The sequence below is a fragment of the Coffea eugenioides genome, chromosome 6 (assembly GCF_003713205.1).
Source record: "Coffea eugenioides isolate CCC68of chromosome 6, Ceug_1.0, whole genome shotgun sequence".
Taxonomy (NCBI): Eukaryota; Viridiplantae; Streptophyta; class Magnoliopsida; order Gentianales; family Rubiaceae; genus Coffea; species Coffea eugenioides.
The window spans coordinates 46635800-46653968 of NC_040040.1; the positions used below are offsets into that span (position 1 = coordinate 46635800).

At 41.6% G+C, this 18169-nt stretch overlaps 1 protein-coding gene across 1 annotated transcript; it reads left to right on the plus strand.

The window, feature by feature from the left end:
• Positions 1–8795: 8795 nt before the first annotated feature.
• Positions 8796–12977, plus strand: LOC113774253. Its single transcript, XM_027318809.1, has 3 exons — positions 8796–9275; positions 10772–11989; positions 12060–12977. The coding sequence occupies exons 1-3, from the start codon at positions 8796–8798 to the stop codon at positions 12975–12977; spliced, it is 2616 nt and encodes an 871-aa protein (XP_027174610.1).
• Positions 12978–18169: the final 5192 nt, after the last annotated feature.

An 18169-nucleotide genomic window follows, 5' to 3' on the forward strand; every position in this document is an offset into this window, starting at 1 on the left:
CTATGGTGACACTTGTCACCCTTTAAATGCATCTCTATCTCTTGGTTCCCTCTCACACCAATCCATTTAGCATCCTCTCCTTATCTCTTAACACCCGGTAAATTAATTCCAGTATCCAAAACTTAACCTAATTGATCGAATTTTTTCGAACTTTTCGCACTAGTGGGTCCCACGTCCGGTATACGCTCTTAATTTCTAAAAATCTATTTGATACTAGAAAAATCATTTAAAAATTATATCTGCTCCTTAAAATTATGTAGAAATGTTCCTAATCACGAAAATACAGAAAACAAGCCATGGAAAATCCTAAAACCTAGAAAATAACAAATTACGGGTTCTCACACTCTCTCCCCCTTAAAAGAATTTCGTCCTCGAAATTTCTCACCTTAACTCACGAAAAGGTTAGGGTACTTCGTTCGCATCTCCTCTTCCACTTCCCAAGTTGCTTCCTCTACCCCATGGTTTCTCCACAGTATCTTCACTAACGGAATCTGCTTGTTTCTGAGCTCCTTGACTTTCCGGTCAAGTACTTGGACAGGTTTTTCTTCGTAAGCAAGCGATTCGTCCACGTCGATCTCCTCGGGTTGTAAGATATGGGAGGGGTCAGGATAGTACTTCTTTAGCATTGAGACGTGGAAAACGTCGTAAATTCGAGAGAGACTGGACGGCAGCTCTAATCGATACGCTACCGCTCCTATTCTTTGGAGAATCTTGTAGGGTCCAACGAACCGCGGTTGTAGCTTCTTTCCTTTGCCCGCTGTGACACTTCGTAAAGGTGTGACTTTAAGAAATACATGGTCTCCAACCTCGAACTCCAAGTCTTTTCTTCGCTTGTTTGCGTAGCTCTTTTGTCGGCTTTGAGCTGTTTGGAGTCGTTTCCGTATCACCTTGACCTTTTCTCGAGCTTCCTCCATCCATGGAATAGTGGTTGGATCTAATGCCTTCCTCTCGCCAACTTCATCCCAGTAAATTGGTGATCGGCATTTTCGTCCATATAGTGCTTCATATGGAGCCATTTGAATCGACGAATGGTAGCTATTGTTGTACGCAAACTCTACTAAGGTCATGTGTTGACCCCAGTTGCCTCCAAAATCCAGAATGCAAGTTCGTAGCATGTCCTCGAGAGTTTGAATGGTTCGTTCCGATTGTCCATCCGTCTGAGGGTGATAGGTTGTGCTCAAGTTGAGTTTCGTCCCTAGAGTCTCCTGGAACTTTTGCCAAAATCGAGATACGAAACGTGGATCTCGATCGGAGACGATGCTTACAGGAACACCGTGCAGCTTCACGATCTCGTCCATGTACAGTTGAGCCAACTTGTCCATGGAATATTTCATGTTCACCGGCAAGAAATGGGCCGACTTGGTTAATCGATCGACGATCACCCAAACGGCATCTTGCCCTCGCTGCGTCCGCGGCAAACCTGAGACGAAATCCATGGTGATGTTTTCCCACTTCCATTCAGGTATCTCAAGGGGTTGTAACAAGCCCGATGGTTTTTGATGCTCTGCTTTAACTTGTTGGCAAATGAGACATTTTTGCACGTACCGAGCGATTTCCTTCTTCATATTGTCCCACCAATAGGTTCCTTTCAGGTCTTGATACATTTTACTGCTACCCGGATGGATTGTATACTTGGATCGATGAGCTTCCTCTAGAATCTCCGTTTTCAATGATTCATTCTTCGGCACCACTATTCGATTTCGGTATTTTAAAATACCCTCAGGACCAAAATTGAAATCAGTGGTTTCTCCTTTTCCCACTTTCTCTCCCCACTTCTGCACTAGTGAATCTTCCTTTTGAGCTTCTTTAATCATTTCCAAGAAGGTGGAAGTCACTTTAAGATTGCCAAAAATCACCTTATGGCTCCCAAGACAGGGTTTCCACTCACAAACCGACTCGAGCAACTTCCACTCTTTAATCATTAAGCTTGCGACCTGAGCTTTGCGACTTAGGGCATCAGCCACCACGTTTGCCTCTCCTGGATGGTAGTTGATAGTACAATCGTAATCCTTCTAAAAATTCCATCCACCGCCGTTGCCTCATGTTCAATTCCTTCTGGGAGAAGAGGTATCTCAGACTTTTATGATCGGAGTAAACCTCGAAAGTTACTCCGTATAAGTAGTGTCTCCACTTTTTAAGAGCGAAAACAACGGCAGCTTGCTCCAGATCATGCGTCGGGTAATTTTGCTCGTGAGGTTTCAACTTCTTAGAGGCAAAACAGATCACATTACGGTTCTGCATTAGTACACAACCCAAGCCTTCTCGTGACGCGTCCGTATACACGGTGTAGACACCAAATTTTCAGTGTAATTTCATTTACTTTTTTTTAGTTTTTATTTGTCGCGCTAGGTTTATTCACTTTTTAGTTTTTAGTTTTTTAGTTTTTAATTTAATTTTATTATTTTTATTTTTAAGTTTTAGCATAGAATTTCTCGGAAAAAAGGAAAAGCATTCAAAAATTATGCTTTAGTTGTTTTGATTTAAATTCAATGTTTTCTTGGGGGAAATATGAAAAGTGAAAAAAAAGGGGGAAACCCGTTTGCGGGTTTTGGGCTATTTAAGAGAAAAAAGAAAAAAAGGAAAAAAAAAAGAAGGAAAAAGAAAGAAAAATTAGCATTTCATTTTTATCTTTTATGCCTAGTTCCGTTCACTTTATTCAATCTTTCTTCATTAGTTATTTTTCTTAATTAGTTATTTATATCGTGTTAAATTATTATTAAAAAAAAAGGGAAATATAGCCGCATGCAGCAGCGTAAAAACATATGCCATTTTCTGGCAAATCCTACGGCTAACAATAAGGGGAGGAGCTGAGGTTGCTTTAGAGTCATTGAGATAAGGTTTAAGGGGTTTGGAGGGATATAAAAGAAAAGGCTAAGGGTTCAAGAAGGGGAGCGAGAGAGAATGACGGCTGCGGGATAGTGAGAAAAAACCGAGAGGAGAGAGTTTTGTCTAGAGGAGGGACGGCTGCAAATCTAGGAAAGGGGTAAGGGCTTCGGGCAGGAGAAAAGAAAAACCAGAGAGAGCTGGAGTGGGCGGCTGAGTGAAAAAAAGCTGAGGGAGAGTGAAAGAGAGTGAGCGAGGGAGAGCTAGGGACGGCGGAACAGAAACCAAAAAGGAGGGTTTTGAAAATAAAAGAAAAAACAGTCGAGAGCAGGAGAGGGGAGACCCAGAGGGAGAAAGAAAGTGAGGAAAGGAAAGAGGAACGGGAAGCAAGAGCATTCGAAGGCTAAGGAAGAAAACGGAAACTTAACAACTATCTTTGATTGGATAAAACAGCGTCATGAACAAGTTGGAAGAGGCTGATTGGATAAAACAGCGTCATGAACAACTATCTTTGATTGATGAAAAACGGCTTAATGCCATTTGTCACGGCCAATGTTACCAAAAGCGCATGGCCCGGGCCTACAACAAGAAGGTCTATTTGCGTACATTTGAGGAAGGCGACAAAGTACTGAAGCGGATTTTGCCAATGCAAGATGAGGCCAAAGGCAAATTTGCTCCGAATTGGCAAGGGCCATTCATTGTTCAAAAAGTATTACCTGGTGGAGCACTTATTTTGGCAGAAATGGATGGACAAACATTTCCTCAACCTATCAACTCGGACATGTGCAAGAAATTCTTCATTTGATTATGCAAAACTTCTTTTAGAAATTCGTGCAAATGATGAAATGCAAGTCGGGCCATCTTCTTTTCCATTTGAAACATTCAATCCCTAGTCGTCCCTTTTGAGCTATCAGACTAATAATTTTCGTTTGGCAACCCCTGAGAATTGCAAACCCCACACTGGGGCAAATTTAGTTTTTCTAAAGAAAAAATGCAAAGGTAAGGAAAATGCAATGAAAAATGCAAAGAGAGAAAATCCAATCAAACTGGGGCAAAATTTTCCTCAAGTTTTTCGTTCAAAATTGGAGATGATTTCAAAATGATGCAATCTCAGGTTATTTCGCACTTCTCATTTGAAAAAAAAAATAACATCTTTGCTTTCAAGCCTCAACTTTCTTGAAAACACCCCACCTGACCTCGTTACAAAAAACTCAGAGTCCTGGCTTTCGTCACTTGCTGAATTTCTATTAGGAGTTTCGCTAATCACTGGCAAGTGATGTCCATAATGCCTTCACCTAAAACTTATAAGGGAAGTGCATTTTACTGATGCCAGCAATTTTCAACTCGCACTCCTGAGTCGATCATGGTCGAGCTTTTCCATTGTTCCTTAGGTGAAAACCCGAAAGGACACCTCAAAAAAAAAAAAAGAGAAAAAAAAGAAGGAAAAAGGAAAAAACAAAACAAAAGCAAAAAGGGTGGGGGCAACCTTGGTGAAAACCCGAAAGGGCGCCAAGGTAGGGTTCTGCAACGAACGAGTACGAGGAGGAGCAGTGGTGACTTGGTTCATTCGGATTTCTTTTCGTTTTTGTAACATTTCCGTCAATATTGAATTCCGGAACAAAGATATCCAGAGATTCGAATATGACATCTGTTGGCCAAAAGCTGTGTTTCACTTTGAATAGATAATCTTTTGCTAATACATTCTTTTCAAATTCATTTTCCCTCAAATATTTGTATTCATGACATTTTCATGGGTTTAGGCATGATTGATCGCGTTTGCGTCCTTTTGCATACTCATCCCTGCATGATATGTGAATTTCTTTTACGTGCATTATTTTTTCTGCATCATCGAATTTTAGTAAAATGACAATCCCCGTGATTTGTGCAAAGCATATGATTGGATTCAGTCATCCTTTGGAAATGATCGCGATTCAGCGGGGCCCGGTACACAGTTCTCACAATGTGGCTAAAGGCATGCTTGGTCAGTCTGAGAAGAATCAGAAAGTCTTTGAAGTAATAAATCAACTAAATCAGATACCACAACAAAAGTTGACAAAGGCATCAAAGGACTCACGTTTACACGATTCTCAAAGGGAACCGGATCAAATGATGGTGGCAATTTCTTTATTCTTTCACTTGTGCAGGAAATTTCATGCATAGAGGGAAACAAACACATCTCACACTGGAGTCGGTATCGGAAAGTTTTCCGGCAAACAAAGGTGGATTGGACAAGTTGCAAGCAAGTTCGTCAAAGGCACAACCAAACGGTAAGCATACTGGAACTTTTCCAACTGACAAATTCATGCCTCGGGTCAGTCCCGATTTTAATTTTTCTGTTTCGCCTGTTTCGGGTCAGTCCCGATTTTGAATTTCTGTCTCGGGTCAGTCCCGATTTAAAATTTCTGTCTCGGGTCAATCCCGATTTTAAATTCCTGTTTCGGGTCAGCCCCGATTTTAAATTTCTATTGGGGTCAGTCCCCTCGGGTCGTCCTGATTTTAAATTTCTGTTGGTCAGTCCGATTTTAAATTTCATGTTGGGGTCAGTCCCGATTTTAAATTTCGGGTCAGTCCCCTCAGGGTAGTTTTAAATTCTGTTGGGGTCAGTCCCGATTTTAATTTCTGTTGGGTCAGTCCCCTCGGGTCAGTCCCATGATTTTAAATTTTGTTCGGGTCAGTCCCGTTTAAATTTCTTATTTAGGTCAGTTCCATTTACATTTCTGTCCGGGTCTATCCCGTGGGTCTATCCCATTCACATTTCTGTCCGGGTCTATCCCGTTTACATTCCTGTCCGGGTCTATCCCGTTTACATTTCTGTCCGGGTCTATCCCGTGGGTCTATCCCATTTAAATTCCTGTTCGGGTCAGTCCCGTTTTAAATTCCTTGTTCGGGTCAGTCCCGTTTTAAATTTTTTGTTCAGATCAGTCCATTGTAAATTTCTCGTCCCAGTTAATCTCATCAAAAGGGGTCAGTCCCCATCGTTCGAGTCGTTCACAGCCAAATAACACAGGTAAGTATTTGGTGTCTACATCTTTGTCTCAAGTTTTTTCAAAACTCAGACAAAGAGGGGCAAACTGTAGACACCAAATTTTCAATGTAATTTCATTTACTTTTTTTTAGTTTTTATTTCTCGCGCTAGGTTTATTCACTTTTTAGTGTTTAGTTTTTTAGTTTTTTATTTTATTTTATTATTTTTATTTTTAAGTTTTAGCATAGAATTTCTCAAAAAAAAGGAAGGAAAAGCATTCAAAAATTATGCTTTAGTTGTTTTGATTTAAATTCAATGTTTTCTTGGGGGAAATATGAAAAATGAAAAAAAAGGGGGAAACCCGTTTGCGGGTTTTGGGCTATTTAAGAGAAAAAAGAAAAAAAAAGGAAAAAAAAGAAGGAAAAAGAAAGAAAAATTAGCATTTCATTTTTATCTTTTTATGCCTAGTTCCGCTCATTTTATTCAATCTTTCTTCATTAGTTATTTTTCTTAATTAGTTATTTATATCGTGTTAAATTATTATTAAAAAAAAATAGAAAAAAGGGAAATATAGCCGCATGCAGCAGCGTAAAAACATATGCCATTTTCTGGCAAATCCTACGGCTAACAATAAGGGGAGGAGCTGAGGTTGCTTTAGAGTCATTGAGATAAGGTTTAAGGGGTTTGGAGGGGATATAAAAGAAAAGGCTAAGGGTTCAAGAAGGGGAGCGAGAGAGAATGACGGCTGCGGGATAGTGAGAAAAAACCGAGAGGAGAGAGTTTCGTCTAGAGGAGGGACGACTGCAAATCTAGGAAAGGGGTAAGGGCTTCGGGCAGGAGAAAAGAAAAACCAGAGAGAGCTGGAGTGGGCGGCTGAGTGAAAAAAAGCTGAGGGAGAGTGAAAGAGAGTGAGCGAGGGAGAGCTAGGGACGGCGGAACAGAAACCAAAAAGGAGGGTTTTGAAAATAAAAGAAAAAACAGTCGAGAGCAGGAGAGGGGAGACCCAGAGGGAGAAAGAAAGTGAGGAAAGGAAAGAGGAACGGGAAGCAAGAGCATTCGAAGGCTAAGGAAGAAAACGGAAACTTAACAAGAAGGGAGGTGATAGAGAATCTGCAGAGCAATCCAGCAAAAAGGTGAAACTTTTTTCAGCTTCGTTTGGCCCGTGTCAAGGATCCATTGCTCCTCCATCCAGGCGCTGTTTTGTGATTCGAAGGAGCAAAGGTAACCTTTCATTCTCTTTTCTTTCGGTCACAAATCCTTAGCCTTTCATCTGGATGTTAAAAGATTTGTTGCAAATTTGCCGTGAGCTTTCGTCCTTCATGTTTTTATTACTCTTTGTGTATCTTGGAGAGATGATGGGTCCGTGTCATGTCTGGTGATGAAGCTGTAAGCTTTCAGTTGGTTTCGTTTGATATCACCATAGATTTCATCAGAAATAGAAACCAACTGCTTTTCCTTGTGCATCCTTTATGATTCTCCCTTGTTTTAATCGACAATGGTTTGTGTATCTCCCTTTTTATGCTGGCTTCTGGGTAGTAATAGACACAAGATGCATTTTTTTTAGTGTAGAAACTGATTTGCATGACCTACTTGCTTGCATAACCTACTTGCCTGGTGATGAAACCCAGAAAATTGTAGAAAAAGGCCATCGAGCATGATGCATGAAAACTTTCAAAAATTACACCATTCCCTCTGTCCCAAATTTCCTTGGCTGCATGTCCAAACGTGTCCTCATGTTAGTGTCCTGTTCCCCTGTTTCATCACGATAGTGTCCAGTTCCCCAAGTGTTTGAAGAAAAGCTGCATTTCGCTCTTATTTATTTGCTGTTTTCCCTTCTTCCCGTAACAGCCCACAAAACTGGGTTTCATCACCTTATTTGCATACTCAATCTTGTGTCAATGAAGCGTGAGCCCTGCTTAAAACTGTTGCAATCTTGCTGGGTTGCTAAGAAAAATTGCAACTAGTTTGACTGCTAAAAACTTCATCAAATTGCCGAAACTTTTCTGTTGCATAAAGCCTTTGATACTTGCACCTCCACATTTCGGTCCTCTTTGTTTTCCTTGTTGGCATTTGGCTGGTGATGTTTTAAGCTTGTCCCATATGTCTCAAGGTGCTAAAGTGCGCTCCATGTTAGATGGAATCATTTCTTGTCAAATTTTGCTGCACTACGGTTTCATAGCTCATGAATCCGCAGCTCATAAAGCCTCACAAAGCTGGTGCACGGCAACTCATGAGCTCTATACTCATTTGCATTTGTTAGCATTGAAGCTCACCATTTGTTTTGTGATTGCTTCATCATAAGCTTCCATTTTCCCAAGTGCATGAAGAACATGTTTGCTGTGTTGCTTTCATTCAGTCCAGTAATGGCTAAGAGGACTGCGTTCTTGTGATTGTTTCTTTTAATGTATTTGGTTATTTAGATTAAAGCTTTGATGTTTTGGCCGAAAAGTTCTGGCCAAATTTGTGTTCAAGGTTGATGTTTTGCGCGCAAGAATGGAGGTTGCGAGTGCAAATCTTTGGACTAGCCCTGATTAATGTGTTATTGTTTCCACAAAAGCATGGGAAAATCACGTTTTCAACCATCAACATGATTCAAAGTCTGTTTCTAGGAATCAATGGAGCAACCCCTACTTTGGTGCCTGTCATCATCGCCAATATCTTCAACGCTATTACTGAGTGTCGAAAGACGAGGGGATTCTTTTATGCATCAAATTTGGTACTTCAGTTATGGGCAATGGAGCATTTATCAAAGAGAATACTCAATCCCTTAGGATCATGCCTTCCAATGGAGAATTGGATTGAATCACACCGAGAAAGGGTTAAAGGATACTACCGAATAGCATCACTGAGTCGCTTTGTTCAAGAGCTTGGAGATTTGACATCGGATAAGATACAATGGGTTCTTGATTGGACGAAAGTGAGGGATCCAGCTTTCAAGACTACACAACTTGGCTTCATCCCGTTAGCGAGCACCAGTGGATTGGTTATGTATGTGCCACAATGAGTTATGAGACAGTTTGGGTATCCGCAGCAAGTGCTGACCATGCAAGGAGTGGGAAGCATCGAACTCAATACAATTGCTGAGTGCCGGAGTATGGTGTTGGAAGCCTGGGGGAATCTTCGTGGTTTGGATAACTTGCATCTGGATCAAGTGAATAAATTAGAGCCTCGGGTCACTTTGGAATATAATGACTGGATCAAATTGACCATGGAACAAGAAAGAGAATGGTTACCGTTGGTCTCCGTTAGTCTTGAAGAGCAGAATGAGAAACTAAGGAAAGAGCTGGAGGATCACCAATTGCAGATTATAGTAGCCGATCAAGCTTTGGAAGACGCTCGATCACAATTGAAGAGGGAGGCAAGGAAATCCGAGAAATTGGAAAAGGCATTGGGTGCATTCGACAAAATTCAAGATGAGATTCGGAACCTTAGTATAGGGAGTTCTAGAGAATCTCAACACACTAGATTAGCTAGATATGAGGAGTTTGTAAGAATGGTCGGTCGAACCATTAATGAGGTTGTAAAAAAGGATTAAGTTTATCAATGAGAATTCCTGCTTTCATATTCACTTACAGGTTTGAAATTGGGATTTTACCCCGAAGGTGTCACATCATGCTAGGCCTACCCTTGGCACAAAAGGGTCCCCCAATAGGACATGCATCCGAATTTCTTTTAGACATCTACTAACTCTTGTCTTTTTCTTTTTTCTTTGTTTTATTTTTGTTGAAAAAATTAAGCCAGGGCTAAAATCTAAAAGCAAGCCATTTCGTATTTTTCAGGTAACATTTAAACATAGCTTCTCGTCGAAGCCCCGTCATAACACGATCCCGTAGTCGAGCCCAGAGGAGTCGTGTAAACATGAGTTCACAACCCGAACAATCAGATAGGTCAGCTACTACCACCGCTCAACCCGAGACTGCGAGTTTAGGGGTTCAGCTAACAGAAATGCTTACTAAATTTGGTGAGATGGCTACTGAGATGGCGGCCCAAAGGAAATTGATTGACGAGCTAATTAGCAGCTGAGTTCAACCTGAGCCCGTACCCGTCAGGCAGCCTGAGGAAGAGCCATTTGTCATCCCTTCAACTCAAACCACCGTTACTCCATCCTTCCCTACTCCACCCGAAGGAACCTTCACCTACCCCACCATAAATTTGCCATACACTTACCCTCCTAATCCTTCATTTTTTCCTACTCACGTGCAAGGCCCACAACCCCAAGCCACTTCAAATATACCACCGGAGCCACATACCTTTTATCACACTGTTGCTGAGCCTTTCCTGCCAGACCATACTATCCCGGCTAAGCCAGAAATAGGGGAATCTTCTGCTCCCGTTGATATGAAGTTGCTCAAGCGCCTTGACCGTTTTGATGAATTTATGAGGAAAAGTCAAGGGTTAAACAAGCAAGGAGTGCTGGATTATGATGAGCTTTGCCTTTTTCCGAATGTGCAGTTGCCGGAGGGGTTCAAAACCCCTAAATTTAACAAGTATGATGGGACGGGTAATCCCAAAACACACCTCCGACTATTTGCTAACAAGTTGGGAAAGCCTGTAGATGACGAAAATTTGCCTTTAAGGTTGTTCCCCGAAAGTCTGGAGGGGGATGCCCTCGACTGGTACTCTAATCTGAAGCCCGAGGAAGTCAAGACTTGGATTGACTTGTCCAACACTTTTGTGAGGCAATACGAATATAACTGCGAGTTGGCTCCGACACGAACCACGCTGGAAGGAACAAAAAGAAAACCCTCTGAGGATCACAAGACTTATGCCAAAAGGTGGAGGAAAATAGCTGCAAAAGTCGAGCCCCCAATGACTGAGGACGAAATCATACGCACTTTCATTAAAGCACATGATCCGCCGTACTTTGAAGAAATTTTCCGCATGACTGGATGCTCGTTCGCCGCCATTGTCAATAAGCTTGAGGAGTACGATGACTTCGTAAGGGCTGGAAAGATTGTTAACGTCTCTGCCCTCAAATCCCAGTTGGATGCTTTACAAGGACAGGGGAGCAGTGGGAAAAAGCCGCAGTTCAAAAAGAAAGAGGGGGAAACTGCCTTCGTATGGGATCAAGACCCTACACCAAGACCCCGATTTCAACATAAACCAACATATTCACCTTATCCCTACTATCCAAATCCTTACCCTGTCTACAATACCAATATCTCGCACCCTCGACCTCGCCCAAATTATGCTAACCCGCCTACGGCCCCTTTTCAAATACCTCAACCTAACTTTCAACAAACTCGTCCTCGACCTCCTTACCCTCAAAGATTTCCCCTACCAAACAGACCCACCTACAACTACCCCCAACCTACTGAAACCTACAATCAAAATCGTGCTCGAACATTTACCAACCTTGGCAGGCCTCTGGATCAGTTGTATGAGCAATTAAAGGCTGCCGGTAAAATAGGTGTGATTCCCCCTCCAACTTACCCGTATGGCGTGCCAGCTGGGTATAATCCACAGTTTACTTGTGCTTATCATTCAGGGGCGCCTCGTCACTCCACGGCCAATTGCCGACTCCTTAAACATAAGGTTCAAGACATGGTAGAAGCGGGGGAGATTGTGATTAGGAAAAGAGAAGAGCAAGGACCGAATGTGAGCAAGAATCGCTTGCCGGAGCATACTGGTACTATCGGAGTTATTATGGATGATGAGGAATTTAAAGAGCTTGTTCGGAGCATGTCCAATGAGATAGAAGTGTGTGGGATAATGGAGCAACCTTTTGTGATAGAGGAAGCATCATATGAGGAGGACAAAAGGCCTTTCATTTTAGACTTAACCCCATCCGAAAGTGCGGCTTTAGAACCTGTGATAATTGAGTTCCCAGAACAAGTGCCGGTTTTAAGTCTCCGACAAGTGCCGTGGAATTATAGTGAGCCCGTTTTGCAAATAGGAGGCAAACCAGTTTTGAAAGAAGAAGTGTCTGTTGTTACGAGGTCAGGGAAGATTGCAAGTCCCTCAACTGCTAACGCCCCAATTCAAGTAAACAATCGTGAGCCGACTACCAAACCCGCAGTGACCGAAAGAGAAGCGTGGGATTTTCTCAAGAGACTTAGGAGAAGCGAATACAATGTGGTCGAACAATTGAACAAAATGCCTGCCCAAATTTCCATACTGGACTTGCTTTTCACCTCAGATTTGCATAGGGATGCATTACTTGAAGTGTTGACTAAGGCTCGTATTCCCAAGGATATTTCGGTTGACAATTTCTCGCACATAATTGGAAATGTACTGGCTGCTAAACAAATCACTTTTTTCTGATGAAAAGCTGCCTGCAGAAGGAACTGGTCATAACAAAGCCTTATATGTAGCTGTGAGGTGCAATGGAAAGATGTTACCTAAAGTACTGATCGACAATGGGTCTGCCCTCAATATTTGCCCTTGGAGCACGTTGGTGAAGTTAGGGCTGCAAGATGTTAAGTTGAAACCCTCAGAGACCGTGGTTCGAGGATTCGATGGAGCCCAAAGGGAGTCCATAGGAGAAGTAAATTTGGTGTTCGAAATGGGGCCCGCACAATTTCAGATAGCCTGCCAAGTTATGCACTTTCCTAGTGTCTATAATGTTTTGCTCGGGCGGCCGTGGATTCACAGCTCGGGCGCTGTGCCCTCTTCCTTGCATCAAGTATTGAAATTCGTGGTGAACAACCAATTGATAACTATTTTTGCTGAAGAGGATTGCATTGTAATTGCCGATTCCAAGCCTGAGGAGGATGGTAACCAAAATGCTTCAGTGTCTTCTTACCGTACAGCTGATATTGTCTCCGTGTGTTGGATAACAAGTAAGGATTCAAAAGACAAAATGGTTTTACCCGCGGCCAGTGTCATGATGGCCAAGGAGATGATTCGCGGAGGATATGAATTTGATAAGGGATTGGGACGCAATTTGCAAGGCATGTTGAAACCTGTGGAACTCATCGAAAAGAAGGACCTGTTTGGTTTGGGATTCCGTCCGACCGCCAGAGATATACAAGAGATGAAAGCGCGCAAAAGGGCAGAAAAGGAAGGCAAGATAGGTGCTTTAGACATTCCGCCATTACGCTATACCTTTCCAAAGCCAGCTGAAGTCATTACATCTGAGTTTAGCCCAATTGACGAAGTGGAGACAAGTCTGACTCATTTGTTTGTGGGAGCAATATCCGAAAATGGCCCGTCAGATGATGCCGAATTCCCAGACATTCCCCAATGAGCTATACACAACTGGACCGCCGAGTACTTCCCCGTGCGAAAGGAGTTTCGGTAAATCTACAGGGGGTTGTCATTTATTAAAGCTCATGAAAACTTTTCTTGCATATGTAAATAGTTCAATGAAAGTATCTTTTGCACTTATGCTTTAGTTTGTTTCTGTTTTGATTCGAAGTTTTATGAAAGTGCATAGTTTTGTTTTATCATGTCGTTCATTCATGTGTCTATTTGCTTATTGACTCGAATTTCTTAATTCTCTCAGATGGCCAAAAGTAAAATTATTTGACCCTTTGGATATCACTGTTCTGGAATCTGATGATGACAATCTCTATATCACTCACGACTTGGAAGTTATGGAATCCGAATTTCAAAGCGAGAGTGATAGTGAGGAAGTGTTTGATTCTTTTTCAAAAGATCTTGAACAATATGAGGAGAAATCTAAACCGAACCTGGAAGAAACAGAAGTTATTAACATTGGTACTGAGACCGAGATTAAGGAAGTACAAATCAGCATTGAGTTCCTTGACACATGAATGAACCGGAATTTCTTGACACTCTAAAGTGCGAATTTCTTGAGCGATTTTCCATACTTTCGACCTATTTCTGTTCAGATCCGGAATTAGGTGTCTTCATGAAAATAGTAGCCCTTCCTCTTAGCTTCGCAACGGTACCTCATGTACCTTGATCCGACATTCCTAGGCTAACTTTTGATCAAAACGGTTTGAGAAGGCAGATTTGACCATTTCCTTTTGCCGTTCCGCGCGGGCGCGTGCACCCGTTTTGCCGTTTCCGCACTTGCATGTGCCGATTTTGCCGTTTTGCTTGTTTTAAATATGTTAGTAGCCGTTTGTGATATATTGTGACACAATCTTCAATTTCAGACGTTGGTGAGCTAGATGGAGCCGGTGGGACCTACTAGCTACTCCTCGCGGCACGAATTTCGTACTTTTGCTCTTTTGTTCGTTGTGTAAGTATTCAGGCCGCTCTTATGTGTTAGTTGCTTATGTATTTCGATATGTATGAAAAGGGTACCTAGGCGAGTGTGTACTTTATCGCACTCGACCTAAACCCTAATTTACGCACACATTTGCATATGGCATATGTATACGAATCATTTTGAAACTAAACCCCCTGAGCTTGTGGCTCGGGGTGACTTTTGAATAATTTTGTGAAGTTTGTGAGTTTGAGGTTGATCTTCCGACCTAGATGGACTATTCGAGCCGGTCAGGGCTTGGTCGAAGTCAGTCCAACCTGGTTTGAGGTCACCAAGTTTGTGAATCCGGTTCACCGATTATGTGGACCAAGTTTGTGACCCGAGCTTGTGAACCAAGATCAATTTCGTTCGCTCGAGCAAGTTTGTGAGGTGCCTGGCCAGAGAGGGTGATAAGGTGTACGGTGGGAGTACAAGTGAAGTTCTACGGACCATTAGTTGAGGTCGACGGAGTGTCGGCAGGAGGTCACACATGGCAAACGATCTGGCTTTGGAGCCACCTGTATCCTTATTATGTGATGTTACTTTTCTGCTTTTGCTTTACTCTTACTATGTAACTGTTGTTACGTGGAATTTACGCTTTTGCCCCTGTTTACTTACTAAGCATATAGCTTACCCCTTTCCTTTTGTTTTCCTTAGCAGGGGCCGACGCGGGGACTTTTGACACATACACTAGTATAGTTAGGTTTGATAGTAACAGTCGGACAGTTGGGATGTTTGTTTTGTGTTGGTGGTTTGTATAAGAACCCTCCATAGGGTCTACTTTCTGCTGGTTGTTTGTGAGGCCCCAGTCCGATCGTAAGTCGATATTTGGGTTATTTGATATTTGGTTTGGAAAAATAGGGTTTTATGGCTAGGAAGGAAACCCTAATTCAGTTAAGTTGGAAAATCCTAGTTTACGTATTATGATTATACGGTTCAAGCTATAATTTATATTCGGTAATCTAGTGTGTGCCTTGACATAGGTTAGTAAGTTTGAATGATTAGCAAACCTCTAGTGTTGCAATATTAGAAAGTTTCAGTGGAGATTATTTATCGCCGCTTTTCCACATTTTCTTATTAGAAAAGTTCCCAGATAATTTTTATGAGTAAATATAGATTTTAGATGATTTTTCTAGTATCGGTTAGATTTTGAGAAAATAAGAACGGATTTCGGACGTGGGACCCACTAGTGCGAAAAGTTCGGGAAAATTCGGCCAATAAGATTAAATTTCGGATACTGTGAAAAATTTATCGGGTGTTAGGAGATAAGTAGAGGAGGTGATTTGATTGATGTGAGAGAGAAAAGAAAAGATAAGATTGCATTTAAAATGTGACAAGTGTCACCTTCTTAGTGGTTCCAAGTTAAGATTTACTATTCCAATTTTTGACTTTTTTTTGACCAAAAGGTAAATATCTTAAAAATTGCTCAAAAATTCACCATTTCTTCTCCTTGGTGGCCGGCCCTCTTGTGCTAAGAAAGGAAGAAAACTTCTTCAATTTACAAGTCCCAACTAGCTCAAATCACCCAAAAATACTTGCTTCCATCTATTTCTACTCCATAAAATCTCTCTAGTTGGTGTTAGTGGTTGGTTTGGTGAAGTTTTTGGAAGAGCTAAGGTGTTCCACAACTTCCACTCTCTTGTTTTCTTGGTAAGTGGTGCTTGACTACCCTCCTATACCTTATGAAGCTTAGGTTATGCTTATTAGTGATTAAAGTGCTGAAATTTCTGGTTTTTATCTTGGTTTGAAGTGATTTGGTGAAGTTTTTATTTTATTGATGATTTTTCTGGTTTAATTGGATTATGATGGTGTGGTTGTTTATGATGATTGGCAATGGCCTATAATGACACTAGTAGGTGTGAATAGTTGATAATTGCAATCAATTTTGGATTTGGAAGAATTTCTGGAAAATTAGGGTTCTTGGTTGAACATTCTGTCCGAAATTTTAGGTCATAGATAGAGGCCGAATTGGACTTTACTAAAAACATGAAAGTTGTAGGTATTGATGAGTTTGAAGTGCCTACAAAATTTCAGGGCATTTGGAGTAGTATAGAGTGAGTTATGCTGTTTTTACTGTTGCTGTTTTTGGTGAACAGAATGTCCGAACTGCGATAGTAATTGTCTGTTTTGACTGGAATTGGTTTGGATTTTATTGTTGGTGTCTTCTGATGAAATGTAGCTTGATGTCTTAGCTTTCATATGCCTTTGGAATCAATGCTTTTGGACCTGTATAGACTGACTTGGACTGATTACAGTTTTGTGTGATTTGGGAACCTGCAATTACGGTTCTGGGTTGGTTTTCTGCATTTTGACTTAGTTGTGCTAGGATTTGGATTGAGAGGCCTTCTACATTGTTGTAGCCCCTTAAGTCCTGGATATCCCTGTAAATTTTCAGGATTAACGGAGTGGTATAACCTGAGTTATAAATGAAATACTCAGACCTGTTTTGACCGTCAAATTCTGTTCTGTTCTTATATCCGGACAGTTTACGACTGGGACTTTGGTTTCATGTTTGACTAGGTTACAAGCTGTTTGGGCTTGCGACCAAAACACCAAACTTATAGCTCTATATCAGAGCTTTCTAACGCCCTTGGAATTTCATGAATCGTATTTATAGAACCTGAGATATTGCCGAGCAAATAAGGCCTGCCCGTGAAAATGACCATTTTCTGGTCAGATCTGTTTTGGTCTTGATGACCAACTTCCGTTCCGAATTTGGATTGCCGACCTTCATGAAAGTTGTTCCATTTGGAATGAACTATCTAACTGCCAATTTTCAGCTCTTTTTCCCATGTGTAGCATAGAAAACAGTTTGCACTCAAAACTGACCATTTGTGCATTGGCCAGATTTCGTATGTGATTGTGTTTGGTTCATTTGGGGCTGAAGTCTCCAGTTTCAGTTCTGGATGTCTTCATAACAATTGTTTTTCATCCTTTAAGCTTCGATATGGTGTCTCATACGCCTTAATCCGATATTCGTAGCTCAACTTATGATTACAATAGAAACGAGTGTCAAATCTGCCGTTTCCGCTAACGGCCGTTTCCGTTTCCGTCCGTCATATTTACGTGCGCGCGTGTCGTTTTTGCCATTTTGCTTGTTTTAGGCACAATAGTAGCCGTTTGCGATATTATGTGACACAATCTTCTATGTCAGACGGTGGTGAGCTGGGCGGAACTGGTGGGGCCCACTACTAGCTGTTCATTTCGATCCGACTTCGTGTTTTTGCTATTTCAGATTCTGAGTAAGTATTCAGGCCAGTTTGGTGTGTTTTCTTTGCTATGTGTTTGAGATGTGTGAAAAGGGTACTTAGGCGAGGGTGTACTTTATCGCACTCGACCTAAACCCTAATTTGAATGTATAATTGTACTTGGCATATGTATATGAACCTTTTGGAACCAAAACCCTTGAGCTTGTGGCTCGGGGCGACTTTCGAGTAAAGTTTGTGAAGTTTGCAAAGTTTGTGAGTTCGTGGGCCCGATCTAAGACCTGTTTGGACTATTCGAGCCGGTTAGGGCTTGGTCGAAGTCAGTCCAACTTAGTCTGAGGTCACCAAGTTTGTAGGTTCATGTTATGAACCAATTTTGTGAATCCGGTTCACCGAGAAGGTGACCAAGTTTGTGACCGAGCTTGTGACTCAAGCTCAAGTTTGTGATTTCGTTCGCCCGGGCAAGTTTGTGAGGTGACTGGCCAGTGAGGGTGATAAGGTGTCGGTGGGTGTACAAGTGAAGTTCTACGGACCATTGAGTGTGGTCGACGGAGTGTCGGCAGGAGATCACGCATGGCATATGAATTGGCTTTGGAGCCACCTGTATCCTTATTATGTGATGTTACTTTTCTGCTTTTGCTTTACTCTTACTGTGTAACTGTTGTTGCGTGAAATTTATGCTTTCGCCCCTGTTTACTTACTAAGCATATAGCTTACCCCTTTTCTTTTGTTTTCCTTAGCAGGGGCCGACGCGGGGACTTTTGGCTCGTACACTAGTATAGATAGATTGGCTTGTATTAGTTAAACAGTTAGGATGTTTGTTTTAGTTTTGGTGGTTTGTATAAGGACCCTTCTTAGGGTCTATCTTCTGCTGGTTGTGGTTATAGTGTATTAGAGTGGTTTGACTCGAGACTTTTGAGGATGTAAATGTAACTTTTGGGATTGTATATATTATGAATCGTGTTCTTGTGGCTTAGATATATTGTATATAGTGCTCTTTCGATTTATCTAGTTTTA